The 22,962-nt window shown below is 38.5% G+C and overlaps 3 protein-coding genes and 1 long non-coding RNA gene across 4 annotated transcripts in view; 3 read left to right on the plus strand and 1 right to left on the minus strand.

Moving 5' to 3' along the window:
- The window catches only part of LOC106515292 (uncharacterized), an 11,731-nt gene extending 924 nt beyond the window's left edge, over positions 1-10,807 (plus strand). The window contains exons 2-3 of the long non-coding RNA XR_001309988.1: positions 7,309-7,312; positions 10,797-10,807. This is a non-coding gene — a long non-coding RNA (uncharacterized LOC106515292). The remainder of the gene's footprint in view (positions 1-7,308; positions 7,313-10,796) is intronic.
- Positions 10-6,160, minus strand: LOC106515288 (N-acetylmuramoyl-L-alanine amidase). The gene is made up of 4 exons (XM_014005004.1): positions 5,993-6,160; positions 3,549-4,409; positions 3,249-3,459; positions 10-2,156 (listed from the first exon to the last, which is right to left on the minus strand). The coding sequence occupies exons 1-4, from the start codon at positions 6,063-6,065 to the stop codon at positions 1,853-1,855; spliced, it is 1,449 nt and encodes a 482-aa protein (XP_013860458.1). The 5' UTR covers positions 6,066-6,160; the 3' UTR covers positions 10-1,852.
- trappc5 (trafficking protein particle complex subunit 5) lies at positions 7,333-9,392 on the plus strand. The gene is made up of 2 exons (XM_014005006.1): positions 7,333-7,812; positions 7,995-9,392. Exons 1-2 carry the CDS (start codon positions 7,543-7,545, stop codon positions 8,289-8,291), a joined length of 567 nt encoding a protein of 188 aa, XP_013860460.1. The 5' UTR covers positions 7,333-7,542; the 3' UTR covers positions 8,292-9,392.
- A 7-nt stretch (positions 10,808-10,814) lies between the features above and the next one.
- Positions 10,815-22,962, plus strand: part of mcoln1a (mucolipin TRP cation channel 1a) — a 19,008-nt gene continuing 6,860 nt past the window's right edge. Inside the window, exons 1-9 of the mRNA XM_014005003.1 lie at positions 10,815-10,971; positions 18,582-18,874; positions 18,976-19,143; positions 19,737-19,893; positions 21,046-21,127; positions 21,402-21,498; positions 21,620-21,719; positions 21,990-22,096; positions 22,308-22,457. Of these exons, the coding sequence (XP_013860457.1) occupies positions 10,941-10,971; positions 18,582-18,874; positions 18,976-19,143; positions 19,737-19,893; positions 21,046-21,127; positions 21,402-21,498; positions 21,620-21,719; positions 21,990-22,096; positions 22,308-22,457 (1,185 nt within the window). The 5' untranslated portion in view covers positions 10,815-10,940. The remainder of the gene's footprint in view (positions 10,972-18,581; positions 18,875-18,975; positions 19,144-19,736; positions 19,894-21,045; positions 21,128-21,401; positions 21,499-21,619; positions 21,720-21,989; positions 22,097-22,307; positions 22,458-22,962) is intronic.

Consider the following 22,962-nt stretch of genomic DNA (forward strand, 5'->3'; position numbering starts at 1 on the left):
TGTGTGTGTGTGTGTGTGTGTGTGTGTGTGTGTGTGTGTGTGTGTGTGTGCAGTTTCAGAAAAAACTGTCAGCATCAGTGGTGCTGCTGCACAAACGGCTCCACGGCGTCCGACTTCTTTTTGTTCGTCACAAAGGCAGGTAATGAGCAGCACAGCAGGTTACATGAACTCTACTTAACCTCTGCTCCTACTAATGTCATTCAGCTGCAGCAAAACCAAAACCTCTGCTAAGGTTCAAACTATTAGAATCAGACACTTTTAATACTGTTCGGTAAAACATAAAGTAAAAATAAAGTTATGAGAAACTCGTAAATGTTAGATCTCCTGAGAACTTTTTAAATCTCATAGAATGTGTTGTGAATAATGTTCAGCTTCTACCACACCMAGTTTTAACTCTATCCRTAAAACTGACTAAGGAGGATGAGCTGAGGGTGACTCCAAAAGTTAATCAGTTGTAGCTGTGCATCCAGAGATTACTTTCTGAGACTTTCATCAAGAACCGTCCAGTGGTTCATGAGATATTTTGCTAACAAACAAAYAGCTGGCACCAATTTTCATTTATTGTCATTTTATGGTCACTCCATCTTGTCCTTTCTTCTCTTCCTGTGTTGTCCTCCAAAAGACAATTAAAAAATAACGTAAATATTTCTTTGTATTTATTGCTGTATACCTGTGCATGTGATTACTGCCTCAGCTGAAGGAAAATGACATCATTAATAAAAGAAAATCAACTCCTAACTGTAGAGTTACCGCACAAAGTCCTCAGTCTGCAGGTATGAAACTCAAAMCAGGGGCGTTTATTTTATAGAATAACTGAATTCGTTTCACTTTCACTTTCAGCTTTCAGCCCTTGGAGACATGAGGCTGCAGCAATGCACTCTCGCCTCATTGGGTGGAATATTTTTAACTCTTCTAGGGGTCACTATTAATAATAATGATGGTTTCTGTTTGATGACTGAAACAGAAACTCATCCCTGACCAGAAGGCAACATGAGTCGTTCAGGAATCAGAAGAGTTTGATACTCATCCAAGAAGCGTTCTAAATATAAACTAAAAAGTGTGACTTTACAATTTGAGCCAAGAGGATGAGTGAAGAAATTCATCTTTGTCAAATAAGAATTAAAAAATAAGCAGAGGAGGATATCAGTTTTCATCTTTCAAACTATTAAAATACAGTTTTTGCACCTGATTAGTTTTATTTTGTCAACCAGACAATAATGACCCTATGGAGAGAGGGAAGTGAAAGGGATTTGCATGTGAGTTGTCTGCAAACAGAGCAGCCCACCTCAGTTTTAAAGGTTAAAACTTCACCGTTTGAACTGACCGGGCATACTGTTCTTTTAAAGCTGAGCCGAAGTAAAACTTGATTCATTGTTTGAAAAACAAAACATAATAGCCAAGAGACATATATTTTATTATGACTTAGAGAGCTCGCTGTTAGATTTTTTTGTTGGGTTTTTTTTTCTTTTTTTTTTTCTTTTTTGAGTGTTTGATTTTGAAGAGTTAAGTTCAGTGTTTTCCTTCATCTCTGTTGAACTAGTTTGTAATTTAAACAAAGTTTGTTTAGTTTGTTCCAACAGCAACACATCCAGGACTGGATCATCATTAATGAACCTAATTAACTTAAAATAGTGAAAATCATTAACATTTTGGCAATAATTATTAACTTAATTTAAATACAACATACAATGCAGGTTATCAGGATTGTTTAACATTAAATGTGTGTGTGGGTTTGTGTATAATTTGTCTTTTAAAAATCAGTGTTGCTCCACATGTAGAATACCTCAAGGGGAAATTCATTTTGGATTCATCATGAATCCTTTTTGTAAAAATATTAGTCGAAACTATTCTGTTACTCCCTGAAATGCTCCCAGCTTCTAATTTCTGAGAATAAAGCGTCTCCTGGGCAGGCAGTGTAGTTCACCGCCTGTCTGTGGCCGTGGATGGTGAAGTTGGTGGCGAGTCCCTTTCCGTCCACGGCGCAACGCACCAGCCGGTGGCGTATCAGGTCCATGGCGTGGCGAGACGGCAGCGAGGCCGTGTAGTTGCCGATGATCGACACGCCGTAGCCGATRGAGTTGTGTCCCCTCGTGTGACGGCCGAGGTGGTTCCAACCCCTGCCCTCGTAGACGTATCCATCAGAGCCCACCACGAAGCTGAGGGTGCGGAGAAACCACGATGTGTTTCAGTGGTGGGCAGCACTAATCAAAAAATTCATGCACTAACCCTAAAGCACTAACTCAAATATTTAGCTCCCCTAAATCTAAGCACTAATGCCCTGAAAATTTTAGCAAGAGCTAATTCTAAATGTCCTGATGCATCTCTGTAGGTCCTCTGGATGGTTCTTCTTTAGTGAAACGTTTCGTCTCTCCTCTAAGAGACTTCTTCAGTCTGATGAGTTTCAGGTGAACTCAGCYTTATAAGCACTGCCTCCACATGGACAAACAGGTYAGTCACATGCAAAAGAGGGCCATCTTTTGCATGTGACTAAATAGAGCTAATCAAGTCTATTGTCAGTCAATGGTTCTCTTTTTGCACGTGACTAACCTGTTTGTCCATGTGGAGGCAGTGCTTATAAGGCTGAGTTCACCTGAAACTCATCAGACTGAAGAAGTCTCTTGGAGGAGAGACGAAACGTTTCACTAAAGAAGAACCCATCTAGAGGACCTATACTTGTTTTTTTTCTTTTTGAGCTAATTCTGAAGCACTAACRTAGTGAAAAATTTAGCAAATGCTATTCCAAAGCTCTAATGCACTAAAACATTTAGCAAGAGCTAACTCTAAAGCACTAACAGACTAAAAAAATTAGCAAATGCTAATTTGAAAGCTCTAACGCACTAAAGAATTTAGCTAAAGCTTATTGTAAAGCTCTATTGCACTGATAATTTTAGCAAAAGCTAATTCGAAAGCACTAGCGCACTGAAAAATGTAGGAACAGCCAACTCTAAAGCACTAAGACACTGAAAATTTAACAAGAGCTAACTCTAAAGCTCACTGAAGAATTTAGCATGAGCTAATTGTAAAGCTCTAACGCACTAAAAAATTAGCAAGAATTAATTCTAAATAACATTTAAAGATCTCGGTGTTTCTAAATTTTGCTCATAAGTTTAGCGAGTGCTAATCCACTAATGAATTTAAAAAAGTTACAAAAGCCCAAAGGCACTAATCAGGAAATTAGTTCCCCTATTAATACACAATATACCTCAAAATCAAGGGATTCAATGAGCTATTAATTGTTGGTCAGTTACCTGTATCCTATGTCCCTCCACCCTCGATCCTCTTGGTGGTAACGCTGCATGGACCTCATGTCACGAGAGCAGCTCGGAAAGGACAAACAGGGCGATGAAGGCTCGTAGGTATGGTGAATGTAGAGAAACTGGAGGGGAAGGGACAGAGGGATGGGTGTACCYCGGTAGGCTTTTGCCCCCCACTGGCAGCGAGGGATGATCTGAGGGCAGTCTGCATGTAGGAGGGCAAGAATAGAGCATTCATTCATTGAAAAAACTTTTAAATGTCAGGTTTTGAGGTACCAAAATTCAAATACTCACCCCAGTATCTGTGTACAAATGTCTGCAATCCATCCTTCACCGCCTYTTGTATCCCTGTGTCCTGAGCAATCCACTCTGTCTTCTCCAGCTTCCACACCAAAGCTAGTGTCCCCATGACTTGGTTCTGAAGATCAAGTGACTCCAGCAGGGATCTGGAGAGCTCCCTCCTCCTGGGACTGATGTGGTCSGTCACGCCGTCCAGACTCTGCTCCTTGCTCAGAGTGAAACTGTAATACGATTTTAAGATCTCACTGAGGTTCCGGGGYTGCTCAGACGGAGGTAGACCACTCAGGTCCATGCCCAGGATAACTCCATCCATACCACCATTGATTATGGCGTCTGTGGCCAAAGTGGCAGGCTGAGACAGCTTGTACACGTTTGGGTGCTCTACGTTATCCCAGCAGCCATTGGGCCCAAGACGTAGAAAGGCTGGGAGGTCCTGAAGGCTGAGGAACGAGAGGCCCAGCGTCCTGCYGAGGGTGAGAGGGAAAATCCCAACAGCTTGAGTCCCCTCTGCCTTGGCTTTCAGCCCTGATTCAATCCCCAACAGTAAGGGCGCCAGGGCCACGGTGGTGCCGTCCGGAGCGAGGACCACCCCCCGTTCTTCTCCGTGGTCCGTCACARTGTGGTGGATGGCCTTGTCAAAAAAGCTGAAGGACGTTGCATTCAGAATCGATTCCTCCAGAAGCTCTGTGCCGTTCAGATCATAGGAAGCACCCAGGAAATGAATGGTCATGACGTCATCGTGGCCTGCAGTCCTGCGCAGGGCTCGGACCAGAGTCAAGGGGGACAGACCTGGGTTGGAGTCCTCAACCTGCTGCACGGCTCGAATGAAGCTKTCCATGCTGCGCAAGTGCACAACTGAAGACAATTCAACCACAGACAAAGAGTAAAATAGATTTTATTAGACATTTTCAATGAGAGCAAACCAGAGTTGTAAAGTAACTAAGTACAAATACTTTGTTACTGTACTTCAGATGAATTTTTTTGGGTATCTGTACTTTACTTGAGTAATTATTTTTCCTCCTAATTTTTAACTTCTACTTCTTACATTTTCACACAATTATCTGTACTTTCTACTCCTTACATTTTTAAAAAAGACAAGTAGAAAGTCGTTACTTTTATTTCATTTTTGCTTGTTTTCATTCCAGCTTGTTATTGAAAAATATAAATACTATCCATATAAATTGTGCGTCCTAGACAGAGTTAATTTAATTGTGGTTGAATAAGAAGTATAAATATAAAACTCTGATACTGTATTAGTTTGTACACAAACAAATCATGTCACACTCCAGCAGGACATAATCATTAAAATAAAAGGACTGTACTTAAGAAGTATTTGTATTTCATGAATTATATTATTGTATTTGGCTGCAGCCCTCAGATAGAATTTCATTTTGGAAAAAAATGTTTGTGCAGCCTTGATATATGTATATAAACTGAAACAGTTAAACTAGTGCATCCTAAATTTAACATAAATTAATTATTTTAATACAACATAGTAATTTCTGCATTTTGGTGGGAGGTCACCTCCTAATAAATGTTGTTACAGAAAATCTAACTGCTTATTTTAAATCAACACTTTTAATACTTAAGTACAATTAATATCAGATACTTTAATACTTCTACTCAGGTAATATTCCTAAAGGAGACTTTAACTTTTACCAAAGTAATTTTTTGGTAAGATAYTTGTACTTTTACTCAATTTGAGGTATTTTGTACAACACTGCAGCAAACAAACCAAGAAGCAGGAAAACAGAGACTAACGAACCAATGAGAAGTAGGTGTGAAGCGTTAACAGAGGAACAAGAATGACTGAGAGAAATGACAAATGACACAAGGAGCCAGGAGAAACTAAAGGCAAATGAAAAACCCAAAGAATACAACAATGATCTGAAATCAACAATATAATCAACCCATCAAGTATGACAATTGTGTTGTATTTTATTGAATCGTATYGATTACTGACCAGAGGCTCACAAGCCTGGGTCCATTGCAAAAAACATGAAACACTTTAGTTCTTATGAAGCAGTAAATCAGACAAAACAAAAATAACAACTAAAAAGGTCCCATAAAATTTACATAAAAACCACAACATGACATTTCCTTCATTTCCTCGTGTTTTTATGGACACAATTTCTTATAATTGTACTTTTATGCAAGTATAGTAATAAATAAATGTGTAAAAATATTTCTGATGTGCAATAAATTTGAATATTTAGTATTTTTGATAGTTTAAAAATTGTGTAAAGTGGTGTGCTGACTATAAATTTCTAAATATCATATTATGAGTGAATGAGAAAAAGCATTGTAAAGCACTTTGTAAAAAATAAGTGGCTTTAAAAAAGTGTTTTTTATAAGAGTTAAACATTCACTATTTTGATGAYGGAAAATGAAAAAGAAACTACATAGCGTCATAAAGAATTTAAATCAGGTGAGCTCACCTGTCGGCCTGCTGCAGACAGTTAGAAAATAAAAAAAAGCCAGAACAAAAAACGTCCATCCAAAGAAAGCCATGTTCCTTGTTGCTTTTTTGAAATTTTCAGTGAACTAAAATGATCCAATGTAAGGCATTCATCTAAAAACATAAAAATAAGATGCACCAAAGTAACATTGTGGAGTCTTCTGAAAGAATATGTGCATGAGTGCAATGTGATGTCTCAACAAACAGAGGGTTCTGTTTGTGCACTGAYGGGTCCAAATATTGACTCAACCTACAGTCCGTCAACGTTTGTCACAGCAAAAGTGAAGTTTGTACCTCATTTAAACATTCATTATAAGAATATATTTTTCTTTTTACTAATCTATTKCCTCACTCTGTTACATGTGTCTCCTTCTGCATGTAGAGCCTTTTAACGCTTTCTTCGTGTTCAGGAGACGAAACAGACATAATATGATTTACGGTTAATGTTTACCATCTCATGTGATGTATGTGTTTGTTAAACACAACCCCTGTCCGGAAATGTCTTTGGTTACTATAAGTTCATTAATAAGTGACTGATTGCAGACTTTAAAAAATGTGCTTAAAATAACTGAAAGTAAAAGYCCAAGCATCGCTTGAAGGAATGMATATCACYTGCCAGCTTCCATGCCAGATTTATGCAAAAAAATTAAACTGAGAAATAAGTTTACAAAAAAATTTATCTTGAAATATTGTGTAATATTTTGTGAGTGACTCTCAGTTACTAAACATCAACTTTTAGATCAAATCTCAAATCGATGGTGTCGGCAATGATAGCCAGCTTACATTAGATTGTTTCCAAAACTTAATGAAGCTACTGTCCATCCATTTATTAATTTTTGTAAGTTTAATTACAATCTGCCAGGGGATTATTGGTTTTAGAGAGTTTCCAATTCCCATTTAATCTTGAAATAACTTTATTCTTGTWTTTTGGACTTTATTCTTTGCATATAACTTTTTTTAATTTCTTAACAGTATTAAGTTCTTTCGTACATATTTTAAGTTAACATTCAACCTAAAACTTGTAATGACAAAATAATATTTTTATTTCTCAGTGATTTTACAGTCTTCAAGTAAATGAAACTTTAAGTCACTGAATTCACTTTGAGGACTCCATTGATTTGGTCCTGTTATATTGTTTTTTAATTAATTAGAAATCTTAAAAAATTAAAGTAAATATTTTTGACTGCATGTTGTTTATGTATATTTTTTACTTTTAAAAATGATGTGTGAGTCTTTTCCCCTGCTCCCTGGACTCTCCTGTCCAGTAGGTGGCAGTAATGCRCCCAATAGACGAAGAGATGTCACGTGACGACCCCTCTAATCCGGAAGTACCAAAACCAAAACAAAAGSTGGGCCTTCGTCATACAAGGGAGTTTGAAAGCTAAAATTGTTTAGTTTTGCTTTCAGTAGATCATTTGTAGTTTTTAGTTGTTATTTGTTTGGTGTTTGTGCTGCGCATGTTTTACGTCAGTYTGGTCTGGTTAGCATTGGCATTAGCCGCTCAGTAGCAGCCCATAAAAAGTCACAACAATGGAGGCGCGCTTCACAAAAGGCAAGTCCATGATTCTGGAGCGGCCTCTGAGCCGGCCCAAGACCGAGGTGAGCGTGAACGCCTTCGCCCTCCTCTTCTCGGAGGTGGTGCAGTACTGCCAGGGCCGGGTGTACTCGGTGACCGAGCTGCAGGCGCGCCTGTCCGACCTGGGGAAGAGTGTGGGAGCCAGCATGCTGGACGTGCTGGTCCTGAGGGARAAGAATGGCAAGAGAGAGACCAAAGTGCTGAACATTCTGCTGTTTATTAAGGTACACACCCACAGGGCACACTGTAATAAACTCACATATTTATGTTTGCAGGTTTTAGATTAATCTGACGTTTAATTTCAGAGGAGAAAGTAGGTTTGGTTAAATAACTGCAGATGTGATGTCAGTAAACGTGGAGGAGCTAAACCTGCATCTATATGAACCTGTCATTCTCCCCTTCACAGGTATCCGTGTGGAGAGCGCTGTTTGGAAAGGAGGCAGATAAACTGGAGCAGGCCAACGACGACGACAAGACGTACTACATCATCGAGAAAGAGCCCCTCGTCAACACCTTCATCTCCGTTCCGAAGGAAACCAGCAGCTTGAACTGTGCAGCCTTCACCGGGGGCATCGTGGAGGCCATCCTCTCGCACAGCGGCTTCCCCGCCAAAGTCACCGTCCACTGGCACAAAGGCACCACGCTCATGATCAAGTTYGATGAGGCCGTGATCGCCAGAGACAAAGCCCTGGAGGGCAGATAGAGGAGGAAGGGATGAGGCGCTGCTGGTTTTTGTCAGCGTGGAGGTGTGGCGTTGTTTGACACGAGATGTTTTTAAAGTTGACACTGGATTGTAAACTTATTAAAGGGGAGTGATGCATCTTATCTTCATTTTCAATGCAGCTTTAGTCAAAATTGTTAATTTGGTCAAGAAAAACAACAGAAGTTRACATAAAGGTTTCTTTGTAGTTAAAATAATAAAATCCAGTTTTCATGAACATGCTGGACTGATATGGTCATTAGCAACAAATATTGATTTAATCCCTTGCTGAATTAAATATAAATGATAATGTGCATGGAAGGTTGCACTGTGTGACAAGTAAATAGATATATTGTCGTATTTGTACCTAAACGTTATTTTTAGGACAGAGTTACAAGATAATAAAAGTGTTTTCATGGCTATAGGACAAGCAGTTTGTGTACAAAAACATCACAGGTCTTGTTTGTCGCCCCTTTGCCTGTTTGCACCATCAACATATCTTATACTACTAGACCAGAAGTTCCCGCCTTCCTGTGTTGCTGTTAGGAATCGAGACCATTGAAAACCAGCATGACGCAGTTTACAGAAGCTGCCGTGTTGTATTTTTGAAACCACAGTCTGTGCACTGAGGATGCGGGCCTTGAGGTTCCGCTAASTGCTCGCACACAATCACGGTATTAATTCTTTTCTTTTAGATGTGAAATAACTGATTACATCGAAATGTATTAGAAAAAAGTAATATTTAAACAYACAACAGCAAGGCAAGATTTATGTAAACCAACAGAATACAACATCTGAAGAATCGCATCTTAAGTTATTTTTTATATTTAATGAGGAAAAGTCTCATTTGTCTCCTATATTCTGAGTTCCTGTAATGGTTCTTGTATTATCATATACAATCTTTGGTTTGTAACGTCATGTTTCTACAAAAGCTCCTAAAAAACAAACATCTAGAGAAAGTCWTTTACATGTTTCAGGCCACGATAGTTGGATGTAATGATAATGTACTTCTAACTTGAGCTTCTGTGTCACTTTGGTTTGAAATTAAATTACATAAAAGTGGTTTTCATGTAAATATTTAAATAAAGAAGAAAGGAAACTGTGGTTTTTGTGGGGTTTTTTTGACCATTGATGTTTAGAAATCAAGACTGCCGACGGCTGATATTGGTGGTGATTTGGGGGTCATGTTTTTTTTTGCCTCATTTTGCAAAACGGATCTGCTTAACTTTAAATAAAAGTTTATTTAACAACACTTAACCTGAACATTGCTTTCCATCCATGCTTTTTCTGACACTCACTCAAACCTGTTTGCAGAAGAAACACAAGACGCAAATACTAATTCCCAGTCTGGAGCTAACTATGCCCTTCCAACAATACTCATCATTATATATAGATGGTCATGACGTCACTCTGTTGTGCTGTTTCCTCTTTTTTAATCCCATTCTTGCCACTTGGTTTATAAAACCACAGGTGACCCTCCCTCCTTGTAACGGTCTGGTAAAATAATTTCATCAGGGATTAACCTTTTGTTGAGATGCAAATAAGGTGGTTCTTGTGTATGAGGGCTGTTCTGCCAGTATTTGTATGCAAACAGACACAAACTTGGCCTGTTTATATGAGCAGACCCGCCTCACGCACATCCTTCAGAGGATAATTTCCACAAACTAAAACAAATCATCTTAGAGCTTATAGGTCTTTATTAATTTGGCTCATCGATCCATTCAAAACGACACTAATCAAGCTCTTAAGTAAACTGTTACGTTTTTGGCAAGTTATTCCATAAATGCAATTAATCCAGAAAATTGTTTYAACATCCTTAATTTTATATTTTAAGATCCACAGTGGGACCCAAACCACTGCTGCAGCTATTTAACTGACAGGAGAGCTGTACCACATATTTCTCAGTTTTATGCGGCAGCAGTAACGTAATACTACACCTGATGGATAAATGCTTATGTGCTGATTATTTAAAAGTCAGCTGAGTAAAATTTTAATCCTAAATTAAACTCCTCAGTCTATCAAATGAGAATTTTGTGAATAAAACTGAAAGGAATTTGAAATAAGGTGGTCTTAAGTAAACCTTTCTACATTTTTGATGATATTTATGTAATAAAAATATAAATACCCTTTATCCCACCATGAAATACAGTAGCAGCTCATTACGTCAAGTTTTTTTTTTTTTGTATACCTGAGACGACATATGTTGTGAYTTTGTGCTATATGAATAAACTCAACTGAATATAGGGAAGAGGATTAGTAGGTTACAGAAGAGAATTAGGGCCACAGAGGAAAAAATAATAATTTTCCCTAAATTCTGACTTAATCTCAGAAAAAAAAGGCAAAATTCTGACTTTTATCTTAAGATTAAAGATTAGATTAAAGTTAGAAAGACTCAGAACTCTGAGATTAAAGTCAGAACTTGGGGGAATCTCTTTTTCTATTTTTCGCTGTGGCCCAGAGGGAGTTTGTCTGGTGGTCACGTGGTGTCGGTCACGTGATCAGACAAAGCGGAAGAGAGTTTGCGCAAAAACAGAGACCGGAGAACAGAGAGGACCATAACCCGAACAGCTACGGAGAGGAAATAAACTGCTGTCCCGATGAATACCGTCGCAGTTCTTCACCTTATTTAATGATTTATTTTAATTTAATCCCATGGCTGAATCAGGACGCCAGGACCTCTCTGGTAAGAATTAATTTCAAAACTAACTTCGCTTTTTAGTCGCGAGTTTTTGTCCTCCTTATGTAAACATGTAGTTGGATGTTTGCTGCTTTATCTTCGTGTTTTAAAATGAACCAGGAGATTAAAAATGCTTTGGTGGTTCTTACTGTGTATCTGACTTGTTTCTACAGGAGTGTTTGGGCTCTGATTGTACTCAAGTAGGATTATTTTCCCTCTCAGATTATTCATCATTCATCACGAGACAACATCAGTAAAGTTAGGTCAGACTTTGTATTCTTAAAGGTATTTTTGTTTGTCTGTCAGCAAAATATCTAATGAAACAGAAACCAATCAATGGATGCTCATCAACAACTAGTAAACATTGCTGCCACAACCTCAACAAACACAAAAAACATAACAACGTAGTCAATTTGACAGATATTTAACTAAAAAAAAATGTGTGGTAATAGCTGAGAGTCATCCTCAACACATCTCACATGAAGTGGCAGTGAAGGCTAGGAGTTTAAACTATACGAAAGAGACATTTTTTAATTAGTATTTTGACAATAATAATTGTTTAAACGTTGAAAAAGTTATCTATTTTCAGTTGTCGTTTGTTGTTTTGAAGCTTTGACTTCAGCTGCATGAAGTGAAGACTGTAATTACTGAATCACCTGCTATGATTACAGTTTTGTACTGCAGTTTCCTTGTGTTATTGTGTTGAGGTTGCAGAGTTTCTGCTGTTTGACACAGTGTCTGGACCACCAGATCCCACAAAACTAACCATGCATCCAACCAAAAATCCTTCATGGATTATTATTAGTCTTGCTTGTTGTTGTGCATCTATGTGTCTACATCTGACGGAGACATCTCCTGACAGAATGAAGAACAGAATGTCCTGATTAGGGCTGTGTATTGGCAAGAATTTGGCGATACGATACATATCATGACAGAGGGATCATGATACGATATATCCCGAAAAATCCCTATATATTTCGATACTGTAAACAAGGCGATATATTGAGATATTTTTGGTTGTCATAAAGTTCAGTAAACAGATGATATGAAGCTGCTGCACACAGAGTTTCTGGGATCAGCTGACCTGCATCCAGAACATGATTTGTGTAACTGTGGGTCGAACAGCAGGGCAGGTCCTGAAAAAAAAACAGTTAGGAAATTGAGAAGCTAAACGAGTTAAACCGTTTTTGAAACAAACACAGCAGGATAAACTTAAAGTATATGGACTTTGATGCGATCAGCTGGACATTGAGAGCAACAGACAGAGTTTTATGTCACGGGGGGAGTGCCGAGCTCGCTCGAGGTGATAGACACATGCACTATATGCGTAACGTGAAAGCTGACTACAGTTGGAAAAAAGAGTGCACAAGACACTTAATTTGGCTTAAAATACAGACATTCTGACAAATAAGTAACTGTTAGTTACTGAGCATGAAGCTAATGTTTACTCACAATGCTAATGCTCTCTTACTCTCTGGCGCTCAAGAGGTAGACGAGCCAAATGGCTGGCTCATTGCTGCCAACTAGTGGTCAGAGGCTGAACTACAACATAAAAAGAATGGCTGGCAGGAAAGTTGACATTTTAAACCTTAATAAAAAAATCGATACAGGGCTTTAGAATATCGATACAGTATCAGGAAATGAAATATCGCGATATTTCAGTGTATCGATATTTTCTTACACCCCCTAGTCCTGATGCATCTCAGTAATCCAGGTAAAAAAATCAAAAAGAAAAAATTTGTGTAGGTCTTCTGGACGGGTTCTTCTCTAATGAAACGTTTCGTCTCTTCTCCAAGAGACTTCTTCAGTCTGAGAGTTTCAGGCAAAATTCAGGCTTTTAAGCCCTGCCTCCATGTGACAGATACTCACATCACATGGCTATCGTTGACACCTAATTAACACTTATTGTTAACAGGGGGTGGAGTGATACTGGCAATAGCAGCGCTGTAGGAGGGGGACAACTGAAAACGGAGGCCTCCACCTCTGTTTAATGATGGACGGTCTTTCTTCACAAAAATGGCATCTTTTACTCCTCTCTCAAACCAACGTTCCTCTCTATCAAGAATGAGAACATCCTCATCTCTGAAAGAGTGACCGCTGGCCTGTAAATGAGTGCAGAGTTCTGGCCATTAGATGTAGCTCGTCTGTGTTGGGACATTCTTTTGAACCAGAACTCTGCAGTTTTCACTCATTTACAGGCCAGCGGTCACTCTTTCAGAGATGAGGATGTTCTCATTCTTGATAGAGAGGAACGTTGGTTTGAGAGAGGAGTAAAAGAAGCCATTTTTGTGAAGAAAGACCGTCCATCATTAAACAGAGGTGGAGGCCTCCGTTTTCAGTTGTCCCCCTCCTACAGCGCTGCTATTGCCAGTATCACTCCACCTCCTGTTAACAATAGGTGTTAATTAGGTGTCAACGATAGCCATGTGATGTGAGTACAGTCACATGGAGGCAGTGCTTAAAAGCCTGAATTTTGCCTGAAACTCTCGGACTGATGAAGTCTCTTGGAGGAGAGACGAAACGTTTCATTAGAGAAGAACCCGTCCAGAAGACCTATACAATTTTTTTCTTTTTGAAGAACAGAATTTTGTTTTCAGCACGTCTGCCATCATGTCAAAACGAGATGCATTTAGCTTCGGTGTAAAGTCAAAGTTTTGTTCTGTTAACCCCTTTTCAGCCGTTTTCATTCGATAACTAGATTAGATTTAAAGGCTGATATATGACTGTTGATAGATTTTCAGTCACGGCTGACTGATCAGCAGCTGCATAAGTTTATTATCCTGGAGATGGCTGTGAACCAGAAAAGCTGGATGTTTTCATAATCCCATCTAGCCTGGGTTGCTTATTGGGTGGCTTGTTAAAAAAAAACCCTGGTCTGATAACGGCCTTCTGTGACAATCAGCAGCACACTCCTCTGATCAAAGATATGAACGGGTTTGTCGTTTCTGTCACCAGTGCCTTAAATGCCTTTGTTATCCAGTTCGCAGCACCGGCTACATTTACAGCTGACAGAGATGATGATGAGCTGAGCGGGTTATGCAGTGCAAAGAAGGAACTAGTGTGTTCACACAAGAAGTGATTCCTTTAAATTTGGCGTTGGCTTTCTGCAGGAAACCACGTGAGGTCGTAAATTCTTTCCAGCTGATTTCCTTCAACTCAGCTCAGACAGCTTCAGGACAAAATAGAGCTAAAACCTAAAGATTGAGACTCAACTTAAGAAAACAATTCTCACTTCACTGACAGCTGGTTAGAAACATCACACCTTTGCAATCACAAATAACTGTATTGACGTGACACAGATACACGTTTATGGCTTCCTCCCTTTTGTTGGCAATTTGTGTCACAACTTGTTGTTTGTAAAAATAACAGAGCTGTTTTACTTTTTTTTTTGTCTTCTTACAAACTAAATGAGCCTGAAAAAAAAAAATTCACAGCCGCAGACTAAAATGTTGAACTTTCCTCTTGTTTATGGTTTGTGATGACTAATGATGGACTCTTGCAGTTTATTTCCTCCCGTTTCACTTCTCAGCTGTGTCCGTCCGGGCAGCTAACCCCGGCTGAGTTTGTCTGCTCACATTTTGTGTCTGACTAACAGCGATGCCTCAGTGCCTCTGATGTTACGCTGTGGTTTTACTGAGCAGAAACAAATGCTTTAGTTGTAGTCGTCTTGTGTTTTGAAGTCCAGCCCAATTCTGAGTTTACCAACCCTACAGACGAATTTGTACAATAAAAAAAAACAAGATGGTGGATAAACTGTTTGACCTCATTTCTTATTTCTTGAAAGCAACAGGTTTAAGTGAATTAAAACCATGTGACAGGCATTAGGAATAATAAATCTGCTTTGTGTTGAGGACTTTCTGTTTCCAGCTACACAAATTATTGATAAATTGATGTTTTTGTGTGAAAATGTATATCTTACCTGCTATAGATAGTTCTTTGAACAACCTTTGTTTGGAGAATCGGTTCTGCCAGAGTTAAACTAATGGCTACTCCAAACACAGCTGAGATCAAAATAAATTACTGTGAGTTTAAAATACACTTCAGTCTCTTACATTTCATTAACCTAACTATGTAGTGAATTTATAAACATGTCTGTTGATATGAACTACACTAGTATCATATGACAGCAGACATGTGACAAACTCTTTAGAAAATGTATTATTTTTTTCTGCTTCAGTGGTTCATATACTTGCTACACAAATGAGGGAGAGTTTAGAAGTTACTTTTCTGCCACCATTATTGTGCAGCAGTCTCAATGTCAGAATTAGGGTTGGGAAAAATTGTATCATGCGCAATTAATCACCAGAAAAACAATCAAATTTTTTTAGCACTTGACGATTAATAATATTAATGCCGCCAGGCAGACTGACCGGTGCTCCTCTCCGCTTYAAATATGAGAAACTTTTAAAAAGAAGTTGTGTAGTTTATTTATCATCACTCTGGTTTTACTTGGTCTATCAACACAATTTAAAAATTGATGTGTTGCCTGAAGTCTGTACTTTTGACACAGATTTTTGCCGAGAGCAAATCTTTCCGACCAGAGCAGAGGAGCCCAAAGTGGGGCCCGCGGGCCAAATTTGGCCCGCCAAGCCATTTGATTTGGCCCACCAACAGTTGCCAAAGTTACAAGGTTGTAACCTGTTATCCTATAGGTAGAAACACAGTGTTTCCATTGGTCAAATGACAATGTAAAGGGGCTGTAGTGAAGGTAGTTTTCATTCATGGTGCTGACTTTATCTTTGTTTTATTAGGATTAAACATGAAACATGAAATGACAAGAAATATTTAGATCAGATTTAACCCCACATGTAGATTTGCACACTTTATAAGGCCACAAAAACTCATATTTTATCAATTTATGAAATATCCCATGAGCCTTTACTACTTGAGCGTATGGTAGACTTTCTCCAAGTGCACAGAATAAAACAAAAGAGGGCCACTGCATAGCTTAATCTTTAAAAATAAAGGACTTTACTTTAAAAAGTATTTGTATTTCATATATTATATTACTGCATTTGGCCCGCAGCCCCCGATAGATTTTCATTTTGGCCCCCTCAAGGAAAATGTTTGGGCACCCCTGGACTAGAGTGATTTAAATTGGTCATGTGACTAGGACATGCAGGGACTCCAGGGGATTAATCATCATATTGTTATCTGCTAATTTTTTTGCCAATAAGTAAGTTAAGTTTATTTATATAGCACCTTTCTTAGATATAAAATCACAAAGCGCTTCACATAAAAAATTAATTAATTAAAACATCACCACAGCATTATACTCATATAAAAGTACAAGTAGTAAAAAAAAACTTAGCTAAAATCCTGTTTGTAAACAAAAGTTTTCAGATGTTGTTTTTTTTTTTTTTTGGCTGCGTATAGATTGGGGCAGTGCATTCCAGAGCTGAGCAGAGGTCTATAAAGTACTAGAAAAAATAACTAAGCAAAAGTAAAATTACCTTAACAGAAAATGATTTTGATAAAAAATAATTGTCACTGATGAGAAAATACTTAAATAAAAGTCATAAAACTGTTCACAAAAATTGGGAAAGTAAAAGTACTTTTCCACTCTCTCTAACAAATAAACTGCTAAATTTACAGAACCAAACTGGCTCCACAAAACCAAGTTGATTGAATTTGTTAATTTATTTAAAACAAAATATGTAAATTGCCTCAAATTTACTCTACTAGGTTTAGTGGAAATAGTTGATATGATTTAGTTGAGTAAATTCAACACTTATTTTTTAGAGCACATAAACAACTCCTTTCATGATGAGTTCAGACAGATTTAATTTGTAACAAGTAACTAGGTGTTAAACTTTAAAGTAAAGAAGTAAAAGTATAATTTTTAGGTTTTAAAGTAACTAAGTAAAAGTAAAAGTCACGATTTAAAAATAATACTTGGTAAAATTTGCAAATCTTCAAAAAAATCACTTAAGTACTGTAACAAAGTAAATGTACTTAGTTACTATAACCTCTGGAGCTGGGGTGCAACTACTGTGGCAGTATCGCCCAACCGTAGTCGGAATCAGAAGGAACAAACATAAAAGTGACCTCATGTTGTCTAACAGAAAACAGGTCAAAGTAAGGTAACAGCAGTAAAAAAAACGAGCGTTGACGCACAGACATGCCCTGCAGGCAAGACACCTTTGCCGTAGAATACTCAGCTTTATTTCTATTTCAAATATATTTCTATTTCAAGACCAAACAAAATCTGTTTTAACAGAAAACAGTTGATCAATCCGAAGCTCAGGTTTTCCACTTTCCTTTCAGCCATGTGTCTGTTTCTGAGATGCCGATTACAATCTGTCTGGTAGATGAGTTGTGTTTGTTGTGACAGTGGCCGACCTGACTCGAGCTGACCTGCAACGATCTCAGTCATGATAGGTCGCTGCACACTGACAGTCGTTGAATCGTTGACATTGATTTGCCTTGATGTCTTTCGTGTTCAGGCGATCGTCACGCGGACCGTCTTCTTCTCTGTTCCCCTTTCTGTGCTCAGCTGTGTGGCATTGTGCAATTTCAACATGCAGTCATTTTCTTGCCCTGAATTGCACTATTACTTTAGTTTTTATTATATGTGACCCATCACATCGAAATGAGGATTATGATGTGGAGAAAAAGGCAGATATAGTGTTTTGATTAAAATGTTAACAAAAATTGCATTTTGTCAAAGTATAATACAATGTATAATTTGAATGAACTGTCTGAAATGTAATCAAAACAAAATTTTGAAGCACTTTTTTGAGCAGTAGCAACAAAAAACCTGATTTTGAGGAAAAACGCCTTAAAAGTTTGAGATTTTCCCTGTGAGCTAGCAAAGTTTTGTTTCTTTTCAGTTGGRAAATCTCAATATTCAAATATAATTTGAGGTTTCCTGTTTATAAGGACATCAAAAATTCCTCATTAAAATGACATAAAATTAGGATTCAGACCAAATATTTATGTTTTATTGTAACCAACAAAACAAATTAAGTCATATTATTACTATAGATTGTTATTATAGATTTATTTATGATATCAGGATGATCCAGGTATCAAAATGTAGCTTTTAAAGCCAAGAATYTGAAAATGTAATGAGGTCATTTTGACCAAATTTGACTTAATCCTCATTTCGATATGATGGGTCACATATAGTGTTTATTTACGACTGTCAATTTGATCTAACCAATGATGGGAACAAGTCATATTAAATGCAGTAGAACTCAGTTCAGTAATAACTGGGGCTGTTCCAATTTACAGCCAGATGCAAAGAAGTGGCTTAATTGGGGAAGTGGTTAAGAAGGTTACAAGTTCAATGACCAGCTGTGACCTTTCTGTGTGGAGTTTCCCTGTTCTCTCTTTGCAAGTGTGGGTTTTTTCTGGGAACTTGAGTTCCCTTGCACTGACCAAAAACATACAAACATTAACTGGTAACTTCAAATTGCCACAATGTGTGAAACTATGAAGAGTTGTTAWGTTTGTCTCTACATGTCCCTGTTAAAGATGGATTTCCTGTTCGCYATGTACATCAACTCTCACATCTTGTTTTCATCTTACTGAGAATAAATTATGAAAGCGCCCAAAACACACAAGCATGACTAAAAACATAAACCTTTTTTTTTTCTTTTTTATTCATCCAGCGGAGCAGGATAACCTGCTCTCCTCTGTGACTCGGTACGGCTCCACAGACAGCAGCTGTGAACATGATCATCACGATCATCAGAGGAACTGCCATGACGGCAACCACATCAGCCACAGCTATCCCTCAACAACAACAGCAGGTCACTGGGTCAGGGCGGACCAGGAGGAGGAGGCCATCCGCAGAAAGCTCAAATACTTTTTCATGAGTCCCTGTGACAAATATCACGCCAAGGGCCGCAAACCTTACAAGCTGGTGCTGCAGCTTCTTAAAATTGTTTTTGTCACAGCTCAGGTAATTATTCTTTTTTTTAAACAAGCTGTTATTTTGTCCTTTTGTCAGTCCCATCTTKTTCTTCAACCTGTTAAACTAATTTTTTATTATTTTTGGTTTAGTTGGTGATGTTTGGCCTGAGTAACCAGGTGGTGGTGACGTTCAAGGAGGAGAACACGATGACCTTCAAGCATCTWTTCCTCAAAGACTACGATGAATCCTCAGATGACTCCTTTGCCGTCTATACGCAGMAGGATGTCTACGACCACATCTTCTATGCTGTGGAGAAAGTAAGGGGAAGGAAGGTTGAGGGGCCATCAACACAGGAACAATTTTTATAAATATTCAGCTAACCGCGTTTTGAACAGTCGGTTRTTTTCTTTTATTATTAGCTTGAGTTGTGGAGAATTTGGAGGCCATAAAAGTCGTTGATGTGTTTCATAAATCATTCTTGAATCTTTTTTTTCTGTTTGACAAGGCTGGTATATAAWCTCTGAAAGAGGTCAACGCTTCAGAGAAGGTTTGTATTTGTAGTAAGACGTCGTATTAAACAAAGGAGCACCTCAAGGATGTGTACTCGGTCCTTTGCTCTTTACTCAGTTGACGCGTACTGACAAATTCATCACAAACCAGATCGTAGAGGGAYTTATCAATATTGATAATGAAACATCTTACAGAACTGAGGTGATATAGTTAGTCAGCTGATGTGGAGACAATCTGTTTTCTAATATCAATAACTGTCAACTGATAAACAAATCAGCCGTACAGATTCTAAATGAAAACAAATTGCAGATAGACTTTTTTTTGTAGTGTTGAGTTTGACTCTGTTCAGACCCGCTTAAAAAGCTGTTTTTTCTTAGTTTATTCTGTTGTTTTCTCTCAGTACCTCACGTTACCAGAGACCACAGTGGGGCGCTACGCATACGTTTACGATGTTGGCGTGAATGGCAGCGCGCTCTCGCTCTGCCAGCAGTAYTACAAGAAGGGACGGATCGACCCGGCCAACGACACGTTCAGCATAGACCCCGACATCATCACAGGTAAAATAAAACGTATAAGCTGCTGAATCTTCGTTTAACAACCCCAGCAGCTCCTGAAGAAAAGCTGCTCTCAGCTCTGAGTAGTATTGATGTGAGAAGCTTTACACAAYGTGACAAGATGTTGCTCCCAGATAACTTTTAGTGTTGGGAACTGCTGCAAGAATGAACCATTTTAAAGGAGACACTAACGATGATTGTTTAGACACTGTTTATCTGAGAACAGAGTATAGAGTATTTGTCACATGACAATGTTCAACTGATCACTCCAGCAAAGAGACAGAAAACACAAGTTAAACRTTTTTCTTGAGAATTAAAGCTTTTAATTTATGGTAAAACGCACAAGAGGCACAAAAAAGGGTCAAGTGGAGACCAATATAAATCTTTTCAAACTGCTGAACATTTAAACAGTTGCTTAAAGGTGGTATAACAACCTGTTTTGTCATTTCAAGGTAAGCTAAGAGCCTGGAAGGTTTTTTGTTTTGTTTTGTTTTTGTTTTGTTTTGTTTTTTGGAGAAATTATCTATTTAAAATACAAAGTTTATGTATTGTAAAACAAGTAAGAGAAAGTGAAATTATTGTCCATGCTTCATGACCAAACTGTTTCAGCTCTTTAAAATTGTTTGGATGTGACTTGTGTTCATCAATCTTTAAATCAAACTAGAGATTCTCAGTTGGATTCAGGTTTGGACTTCGACTAGACCATTTACTTGGTTACCCTTAAATGAGCAGAGTGTTGTTTCAGTGTACTCCTGCTGGAAAGTGAACCTCTAATTCAGTCTAAATCCCTGGAAGACATCAAAAGTTCTCCTTCAAGGAAGTCTCCATATTTTGCTCCATCCATCTTCTCTTAAACCAGTTACCAAATCCCTGCTGATTTAAAATGTAACGTTGTTTCCTGAAAAAACAACGTATTACATAATCTCAGACTTTCTTCCTTCCTCATTTTATTGTATTTGACTCAAAATGTACCAAGAAGTGTCGTCAGCGTTTGAATCAACAATTTTTTGTCACCTAATCACATGTGAATGAAAGTTTCATTTTGTTTGTTTGTGTAAATCTGTCAAAATTTATACATTCACACGTAAAACAGAATATACTTCATGAGCTTTAACCCAGTCAAACCTCTCCATCAATCTTTCTCTCTGCGTTCAGATTGCATCGGGGTGGACCCTCTGTCCGTCCCCACCGCTCCGCTCTCCAGCAGCTACAAAAACTTCACGCTCAAGTTCCACAAGTAAGGCTTCCTTTTTCCCGTGGCTTCGGCCAAAACTCRTCTGGTCTTAGTTGATAAAGTTATCGCTGATGTTTTGTATCTGATGTCGACATTCTTCAAGTCACTTATCTCTGCTGCACACTCCAGCTGTGAGCACGACATTTCACTCAGTGGTTGGCTTTAAATAATAAAAACCTCTAACAGAAGAATGCTTAGTTTCTGTTACTATCTTACTGTTTCCTTTACMAGCCTCTAGATGGCATAAAATAAACATGTCTTTTTTTTTTCCTTCAAGGCTGATAAACGTAACCATACAGTTCCAGCTGAAGGCGATCAATATTCAAACAATCATCAACAATGAGATCCCCGACTGCTACACTTTCCACATAATGGTACCTTTAACACATAAGATTACAGACACAGAGACTTTGTATGTTGATTTCCTGAAACACYTGTAAATAAAAGATGGATTCAAACAAACTGGTTTACTCGTTCATCTYCTCTTTCTCCTAGATTGTTCTGGACAACAAGGCTCACAGCGGCAAAGTGAAGATCTGGTTGGAAAACAAAGCGAAAATAAAGGAGTGTAAAGACCCGAGTGTCTCAGGACAAGGTGAGACACCTCATTTAGAACCACTATTTGGACACGAGGGAAGTGTGAATGTGGTGAAGTTAGCTGCTTACAAACAGGTCATGTTACTGACGTACTTCTTATTGTTAAATGTTCTGAGGTGTAGTTGGATGGATACATGAGAGCGTCTGCATCAGAACACGATCAAATTGTTGCTCAAGYGAAAGAGAATCTGTGTTGCTAAAATGAAAWGAACACCAGTTTGTTGCTGCTCACGGTTTTGTTGTTGTTTTTAACGGCTCGCACCTCCAGCTGAAAGCTATACRCGAGTAGCGTTTGACGTGGCCGTGGCTCTGCTGTGCCTGCTGTCTCTGCTGCTGTGTGGACGCTCCATCCTGCGAGGCATCATTCTGCAACAGGTAGGAAAACTAGGGCTAAGTTCACACTGCAGGCTTCTTACCCAGTCTGGGTTTTAGTGGATGACTGGACTTGACAGGTACTGAGACGGCATCACGTTTCTATTTATTAATAATTGATTTGTTGGTGCTCCACGGGGTTTGACCTGTGTGGAGAGTCTCAACCCGATTGGAAAACTAAATTGTAAGTTTTTCTGTTTGACTTGTTCTGCAGGAGTTTGTGAGCTACTTCAAGGAGGCTCTGGATCGTAAAGTGTGCTGGTCAGACCGGCTTGAGTTTATTAACGGCTGGTTTATCCTCCTCATCATCAGCGACATCTTCACCATCACAGGCAGCATCATCAAGATGGGCATCGAGTCAAAGGTCTAAAATCGGCTTCATCTAGCATTCTCAGAACGTTTGTGTACATTTTATTTTTTGGGGATTTAACACACAGGAAAAAAAACAGCAAAAACAAACAAACAAAACAAAACGATTGTTATAAAACACTATATGTCATGTGTAAGGGAACGGTAGAAGCCTGAATGGGCTTATATAAATACCACTCCCATTCAAAACAAATTACAACACACAAGTAAAATAAAAACAACCAATATCAAATTAAAAATCATTCATCAAAGATTACATTAAAATCAATCCAAACATATATCAGAAAAAACTAGCCTGGCCCTTGCCTTCCTACGCAGCTGCTCCATCTGGGACTTCTCCCACAGACAAGGATTTCACTGGCAGATTTTTAGCCGGGCCAATCAGAGAAGAGAAYGTCAATTTTCTGCGCAGTGTCTGCTTGTAGTTTATTTTACCTGGGCCAATCGGAGAACAGAAGGCGGAGTTTTGAACGACATCGATATTCTGCGCAGTGCCTGCT

This window comes from Austrofundulus limnaeus, unplaced genomic scaffold, assembly GCF_001266775.1.
Source record: "Austrofundulus limnaeus strain Quisiro unplaced genomic scaffold, Austrofundulus_limnaeus-1.0 Scaffold27, whole genome shotgun sequence".
Lineage (NCBI taxonomy): Eukaryota > Metazoa > Chordata > Actinopteri > Cyprinodontiformes > Rivulidae > Austrofundulus > Austrofundulus limnaeus.